At 56.0% G+C, this 7823-nt stretch overlaps 1 protein-coding gene across 1 annotated transcript; it reads left to right on the top strand.

Moving 5' to 3' along the window:
* Positions 1-1593: 1593 nt before the first annotated feature.
* MLF2 (myeloid leukemia factor 2) lies at positions 1594-5847 on the top strand. Its single transcript, XM_082849352.1, has 9 exons — positions 1594-1775; positions 2355-2432; positions 2687-2813; positions 3060-3095; positions 3733-3786; positions 4169-4297; positions 4461-4620; positions 5230-5442; positions 5686-5847. Exons 2-8 carry the CDS (start codon positions 2383-2385, stop codon positions 5415-5417), a joined length of 744 nt encoding a protein of 247 aa, XP_082705478.1. The 5' UTR covers positions 1594-1775; positions 2355-2382; the 3' UTR covers positions 5418-5442; positions 5686-5847.
* Positions 5848-7823: the final 1976 nt, after the last annotated feature.

Here is a 7823-nt window from a genome sequence, read left to right as displayed (position 1 = left end):
GCATCTCTGCGGAAGGCTGGACATGAAATGAGGAGGGAGAGGCTGGAAGGTAAGGCCCACTCTTCCTTAAGGCTGGGCTGCAGAACTCTCCTGGGACAACTCTTGATCACGTGTCAAAATGCTTTTGTTTGGGAGCAAGAGGAAAAGGGGCACTTGCATGGCGGCATGTTTAGAGATAGAGCATCTGGAAGATAAAAGATTTTACTAAGTCTCTTCCCCAGAAATATCAATGGAAAATACATTTTCTTATTTTTCTGTCTTTGGCTTTAACTTTGCCAGTCTGCCAGCTTCTAATTTCTCTCTGTTCCCCTCTGTCTCCACTATTGTGTTTTTCCTCTTTAATAATGATCAAGTCCAAAGAAACCTAAGAAGCCCCGCTCCCACCACCTTCTCCTGAGTCACCAGGGACCCCCTTCACCTCCTTCCCCAGGGAAGTGCTGGGGATGGGAACAAGCCTCTCTCACAGGCCCACAGATGTCAGGCCCGCCAACGTGGCTAGCGGCCAGTGTAAAGAACCAGGAGAGCTGGAGTCTGGAGGGGTCCGGTCTAAAGTCCACCCCGGACAGTCCAAATCCTCTGACACCCAGGGGGAGGGGGCCCTTCTCTCCAGTTGGGCCAGATTTTATGCAAGACATTTAGTATGTCAAAGTGTCAGTCTTTGGCCTTCGAGTCGAGTCAGGTCTCCTGGGCCTGTCTGCAACTCTGCCCCTGGGTGAGCTTGGTTAATGGAGCGCTCCACCCCTTTCTTCTCCCAAACGTTAGACCCTTGACCTACCTACCTACTTGTCTCGAGGCAAGAAAATATCAGTGCGGACTGGGAGCTCCAGAGGATACAGGAGTTAGAGAAGAGAAAGCGGAGATTGGCATTAAACGAAAAGGTTTCAGAACTAGGGCCTCTCCCCAGTGTGACCCTTCACAGCAGGGTAACTGAGGGGGGGTCCGGGAGCCTCGCCAACGCCAGTTCCCAAGGGGCTGCACTTCTAGCCTGGCCGCAGAGCGCCATCTGGCGGCCGGCCCCCAACCTGGATTCTTTTTGCCCCAGCCCGAGTTCTCGAAGCCAGAGGAAGACCTGGGCAGAACTGTCACCTCCTCTCCTACGTCACTCCGAGGGCCCCGCCCCTGCCTGGAACGCGCCTCCTCTCGAGGGGACTGGCCCTAGCGCCTCCCCCGTAGAACTGCCGCCCTTCCTCCCTCTTGGGATGAAAGCTTCCCAGGTAGAAATCTGCTTATTGCTCCCCCAGGGATCCGCCCCACCTCGTGGGGCCCGTGAGGAGCCTGCCCTCCCCCATGGGAATCTGCCCGCGTCCTCTTCCGTCTTCCTCCCCTCGCGGCGATGGACTCCTCTGCTCCTCCCCCACACCCTTACAGGGAGCCTCCTCCAGTCCACAGGACCCAAATCCAGGTTACTAACGAGGCCTCCCCTCCCCTGGTCCCGGAAGACTCCGCGACTCCCTGCTCCGCGGCCCGGGAGCCAACCTCACGCACGCGCGCGCTCGCGCGCGCGCGCGCCACAAGCCCACTCGTGGGCGGAGCTCCACAGGCCCAAGGGGGTGGGCTGTCCCATCGTGACGTCACTTCCGCCCGGGCCTGGCCGGGGCTCGGGCTCAGTGGGCCGAGGAGGGGCACAGAGGTGGCAGCTGTGTAAGGAGACAGTTCGGGAGGCCGAGGAGCTCACGCCCGGAGCAATCCCGCGTCCCGGGCCGCAAGCCCCGATCCTGCCGCGCACCGAGAGGCGAGACCGGCCGGATGGGCCGCTGAGTCCGGATCGGGGACCGGTGAGGCTCAAGCGGAGCGGGCAGCCGGTCCGGTGTGGGAGCGGCCCGTGGGGCTGCAGGGACCCCGGGAGCCTGGGTTGCGGGGAGGGGAGCGGGTCAAGCCTGCCTCCTGCTCGCCCGGCAGGGAGGCAGGGCCTGGGGGGGGGTGCCGCCGCCAGGCGCGGAGGGGACGGTGAGGCCCGCCCGGGGGAGGCCTGGCGGCGGCCGAGTGTGAGGAGGGGGCGGGGTGGGGGTCATTAATGCGGGCGGAGGGCCGGCACTTGGGATTCTCCTGCGGAAAGGTGGCGTCGGGGGAAGGGGAGTATGCTTCTGGCCAGGGCTTTGGGAAGAGGATGGCTCTGAGTGGGGGAGGCAGAACACAGGCTTGGAAAAATTTTCCATGGTCCTCCTTCGGGGAGAGGTTTGAAGAGCTGTGCTTTCCCTAGAGGGTGATGTTGAACACCTGCAGAAGGGTCTCTCTGGAGTTTGGGGGGCCAGTTCCAGTATTTGGAAAGGGACCATGCTCTGAGAGTCCCTGCCCTGAGCGGGTGTGCGAAAAGCCTGGCCGCCTCCAACATTTGAGCCTCCACATCTTCACAGTGTGGAGCCCCCTGGAGCTAAAATCAGGATGTTCCGCTTCATGAGGGACGTGGAGCCTGAGGACCCCATGTTCCTGATGTGAGTATCCATCCCCTCCCCCTCCTACTCTGGAGCACGCATCCGCTCCACTTTAGGTCTCTGACTAGTTGAGCCAGACATCTGGGCTCGTCGCGGGCACTGATCACAACTTGGTGGCCACTCAGCCCCGGCTCAGACTTCGAGGGGAAATCTGTGCCACTGGTTCCCTATGGCTCTTTTCTTCGGGGGAGGGGCGGGTGGGAGGTGCTGACTGCTGGCCCTTCTGCCACCCGCACCGTATACTCCCTGCACAGGGACCCCTTTGCCATTCACCGTCAGCACATGAACCGGATGTTGTCGGGCGGCTTTGGATACAGCCCCTTCCTCAGCATCACAGATGGCAGCATGCCAGGGACCAGGCCTGCCAGCCGCCGGATGCAGGTAATGGTGCTGCAACAGACCTGAGACCCGAAAAAAGGTTGGAGCGTGGTCAGTAAAGTGCTTGCACAACGGCCAACTTAGCAAGTAGGATGCCTTCTAGGAGTGGGGAAAGGGGTCTGGAAAAACAGGCTTTGTGATCCCCTTTTGAGAGGAGGATGGAAAAGCAACAGAGGCCATGGGCTTGGTTTGGGATGGTAATGAGATACGATGTGGTCCCTAATTTCTGTTCCTTACGTCTTCCTGTAGGCTGGGGCTGTCTCCCCCTTCGGGATGCTGGGAATGGTAAGTCCTCATCTCCTTGCGTCCTTCCATCTCAGACATGCTCTATACCCTTAGATATTATTTCCAAATGTACCTCTTTGGATAGCCTTATGGGTAACCCTAGAATCCTCGTGTAGTGTTCACAGAGCTCTGGGCCTGCTGTGTGCTGAGTCCTGTGAGTTCACGATGCAAACTTACTGGCTCCTGTATTTCCAGGAGCGGTACCCATCAGGAAGATATCATTGCCTGATATAATTGTTCTTTTGAGGAAGGAGGTGCTGTTGAAAGGCCAACTAGAGATGGCTTGTAGAAGATTTTTCTACAGTTTCAGAACCAACCCCTTATAGGTTAGAATCCAGTGACATTGGCTTGCTTCCTAAAGGTAGGAGGAAATAGGGCAGCCAGGAGAAGGAACATGGGATCAGAGCAGCCACAGAAACTGAGGAGGAGGAGGAGAGCAGCGGCATACAGGAGGAGAAGCGTGGAGAGAAGCACGCTTGTTCTGGTCCTGTTCACGAGGAATGAGGAAGAGCAGCTGCTAGATGTGAAGGAAAGGGAGAGAGAGAACGTGTAGCTATGTAGCCCGTGGGAGCCTGAGCGCGCCCACCTCTGATCGTGGCCCCGCTTTCTGACTCTGTTTTCCGTCTCTTTGCTCCAGTCGGGCGGCTTCATGGACATGTTTGGGATGATGAACGACATGATTGGGAACATGGTGAGACTCTTGCCCTATCCCATCCCCTTCCCTGGCCCTGTTCCCAGTGATGGCTGGCAACACCTTGAGTCCCCAGTGGCGGGAGTGGGGAAGGGCGTACTTGTGGAGTGTGCCAGCTGGATAAGGCCACTGGACCCGGAGAGTGCGGGTTCCTGAGTGGGAAGCAGCAGTGCACCTTATGAAGCGTGCACTTAAGGCTCCATCTCTTCAGGTCCTTCTGGCGTGTTGTTGGACTCAGAGGAATTTGGGGGGTAATGATGAGTCCTGATGTTTTCACATTTTGTGAGAAAGATATGGGCAGGCACAGGTGGCCGAAGGGAAGGATCCCTTCCCCGGAGGCGAACCCTCCCCACACAGCCCTGCTGTTCCCTTCCGTCCTCAGGAGCACATGACAGCTGGAGGTAACTGCCAGACCTTTTCATCCTCCACTGTCATCTCCTACTCCAATACGGGCGCTGGCGCACCCAAGGTCTACCAAGAGACAGCAGAGATGCGCTCGGCCCCAGGCGGGGTGAGTTGGAGGGCTCCTCCTGTCCAGAGGAGGCACGATCGGATGGCCCCCACAGAAATCCTGGCTGCTTTTTTCAGGATTGGGTCCTGGGCGGCCTTTCTGGGCTGGTGTAGCCGGGCTTTGGAAGGAGCCGCTGAGTGTGCCATGCTCTGCCTCCCCCCAGATCCGGGAGACTCGGAGGACTGTACGGGACTCGGACAGTGGGCTGGAGCAGATGTCCATTGGGCATCACATCCGAGACAGGGCTCACATCCTGCAGCGCTCCCGAAACCACCGCACGGGGGACCAGGAGGAGCGGCAGGACTATATCAACCTGGATGAGAGTGAGCCTTCCTTCCCGCCGCGCGGCCGGCCCGCTTCCCGGCCGCCGGCAGCCCCTGCCCCGGTCCCGTGAGCCGGGAGATAGCAGCTCTCTCTTCCTACCTCCGTAGATATTTCTTGGGCAAGGTTATGGATGAGCCCCATGTTCTTAACTTCCTTGGAGCTTTTTTGGCAGCTTAGAGCTAAGTCAGTGCCGCCAGCGTCCTCACCGCGCAAGGCAAACTTTGTCACCTGAGTCAGATACTGATAGTAATCTACCCGTCTCCATCTGGATCCGTTGTTTTAGTTCTTCTTACTTATTTCTTAGAAGTCGACAAATATTTATTAAATACTTACAGTGTGTGCGTGGGACTGCACTAAGTAACTAAGTAATTATCCCATTCCTGACTGCCTCCATGCTGCCAGGAGCCCTGATTGCCTCCATTGCGTCCATGCTTCCAGGAGCCATGTTGAATCCCAAATTGCTAAATGAGTCGCTTCCCTTCCCCAGCACGTCCCCCCACACAGCCTTTCAGCCTTCGCCCTGGGTTTTGGTCGTGAGCCACCCCGGGTCTGCCCCGGGAAGCCAGGCGGTACACAGGTGTCGTGTGTGGTCTCCGTGTCCTCCCCAGGTGAGGCCGCCGCCTTTGATGATGAGTGGCGGAGGGAGACTTCCCGATACCGGCAGCAGCGTCCCCTGGAATTTCGGAGGCACGAGGCTTCAGGCGGTGGGGGGCGGAGGGCTGAGGGGCCTCCCCGCCTGGCCATCCAGGGACCCGAGGACTCCCCGTCTCGACAGTCCCGCCGCTATGACTGGTGAGGGCCCCGGGCCCTCGGCCTCTCGTGTAAGTACTGGGGGGGCTGAGGCCTCAGGCATGGGTGGGGGTGGGGAGCGTGTGGTACCCGGCCCTCAGCCTTGAGGCAGAAGCAGCCCACGTGTCCAGCAAACACCGCCTTTGACAGTCAAAGTTTTAGTTGGTGCGGAAGGACAGAAGAGTGTCCCCACCGGAATAAGGGATGAGACACCACCCCTGGCTTTTATATTTTGTCTTCCTTTTGACTTGTGCTCATCTCTTTTCCCCCTCCAGGTACGGGCTGAGAGGCTGAGAAATCGCCCCTGAAATAACTTTTCCTCTTCCACTCCCACTCCCAATTTAATATTAAATTAACAGGCCAGCTGGCGCCCACCTCTCCCTGGGGGTCTCAGCGAGGCCTTTCACTCCCCCTTTGCCTGCGTCCTCCTCCTTTAATCTCCTACCATGGCGGCTCCACTTGTCTGTGTCCACTAACTTGATTTTTCACTCTGCTGCTGCCCCATCTCTGAAACTCCTTCCCTTCCCCACTCTGCCCCTGCCATGCATCGAAGGGGCTTTTGGGGTGGGCTCTGGGTTTAGGGGCCTCAGTGACCCTGGATCTTTGCCCACCTCCTCCCCAGATTCCCCGCTGCAGGGGCCATAGCCCTGGTCCAGGGCTGTGTGTGGAGGGAAGAACCGGTTCCCAACCCAGTCTCCCTTCCCAGCCGCTACGCAACATAAAAATCTGCCCCACATCCTTCTCTGCCTTTATTTTTTGATTTGTGCAGCTTGTAACTAGGTGTTTATGGAATAAAGGAGAATGGAGAAAAGACCAAGTAGGATTCTGGCATTACTTTTTTTTTTTTTTTTAACTTATTTTACTGAGATGCCGTTGATCTACAGTGCTGTGTCTGGCTTCACTTTTGCTCTTTTCCCTGTTCAATGTCAACCCTCCTGTCTCCTTCTGGTCACCTTACCTTCCCTCTATCTCTGTGCGTGGCCTCCTTAACTCAAGTTCAAGCCCATCACCTCAGTGGTACCGCAGTGGGGCTGTCAGAGCTCTGATGGGCGAGAAGCCGCAGCGGATGCGGCCAGGCTGGGCCGGGGGTGAGGCCAGCGGCGGCTGTCCTGCCAGCTCCCTCGCTTTCACTGTACCTTCGCTCATCGGGGGGATCACGGGGCATACCTGTAGGCACCTGAGGAGCTTTCTGCCCCTTGTCCTTGGGCTTCTTTCTGGCCTGCACTGTGGGCGGGAACACTTGGGGTGCAGAGCAGGAAGAAGCCCAGACAACCCCACGTGGGTCTTCAGAGGGGAGGAACTCGGGTCAGCAGCGTTCTTCAAACCCTGCAGCCCCAGTTGTTGAGAACTTGAGCCCGGGGAAGGAGACCAGGGAAGAAAACTAGCCTGGAACCTGAGCGGCATTGGACGGGCACGAGGCACTCAAATTTCTCAAGACGTTCCTCCCTGCTCGACCCGGCTCAGCAAACGGGTCGCTCTGTTCCTCCTGGGGACTCTTCAGTGGTGGCAAGTGCTTGTGAGAGTCCGAGGGCGGTTTCTGCTTTATAAACATCTTCTGTCCTTGTCAGTGGGTAAATCAAAGGCAAAAACAGCCCACTCGAGGCCCCGGGTCCTCTCAGGGAAGGGGATTTTCCCCACGTCCTTGATGGACAAACAGATTCAAGAGGATTTGTCCATCCTGATGATGTAGAAGGCATAAGGAGCAGACTATAGAAATCAGAAAGTGTCTGAGTATCTATAGAGTTTATTTCTGGGACATTTGAAAAAACTCACAGCCAAAGAGTTTCCAAGGGATAGATATTAACAGTCTTTGTAAACTATGACATCACACAAATGTTTATTTTTGAATTTTTTATATATGTATATACACACACATATATGTCAGTGTGTGTATCCATCTATTTATTTGTATTTATATATTTATGTTGTTGTTATATGCCTTACCATTTTGACTTCTGTATAAGGTCAGAAGTCTGGCTCCATGGCGCAGCCTGGGGGGTAAGCATCAATCTATAGCAACCCTGAATATTAAAGATGGTTATATGTTATGTTGATCAAGTCAGAAGCTACTTTTCTGAAAAACGGACTGTTTGATTTGCCTTTAGACCAAATTGAAGAATTCATGTATTAGAGCAGCTCTAACTCATGTTATGCTGCAGTGAATTAAAGATAAATTTAAATTTTAAAAAAACAAAAGAGGATTTTTCTAGTCTCTCAACAAGCAGAGACAAAGGTGAGCTTGGCCAGCAGGCACCGACGTCCTATCCAGGGCAGGTACTGAGTCAGTAAACAGGCCACTAACGATGCTCCACCAGGGTCAACGGAACCAACCCAGTGGCTAAGAGAATCCAGGAATCCCAGAAGTCAAACAGGCAGAGGGAATTCCTCTCCGCCTGGGTCCTGAACTGTGGAT

This window comes from Leucopleurus acutus (assembly GCF_964270905.1).
Source record: "Leucopleurus acutus genome assembly, chromosome: 11".
Classification (NCBI taxonomy): domain Eukaryota; kingdom Metazoa; phylum Chordata; class Mammalia; order Artiodactyla; family Delphinidae; genus Leucopleurus; species Leucopleurus acutus.
This window is presented reverse-complemented; position numbering and strand designations above follow the sequence as displayed.

Bases quoted from the DNA above. Each gene is read 5' to 3' on its own strand.
- MLF2 (XM_082849352.1), top strand. From the start codon at position 2,383: ATGTTCCGCTTCATGAGGGACGTGGAGCCTGAGGACCCCATGTTCCTG. The intron at 2,433-2,686 runs GTGAGTATCCAT...CTCCCTGCACAG, and splicing joins GAGGACCCCATGTTCCTGAT to GGACCCCTTTGCCATTCACC. The intron at 3,096-3,732 runs GTAAGTCCTCAT...TCTTTGCTCCAG, and splicing joins CCTTCGGGATGCTGGGAATG to TCGGGCGGCTTCATGGACAT.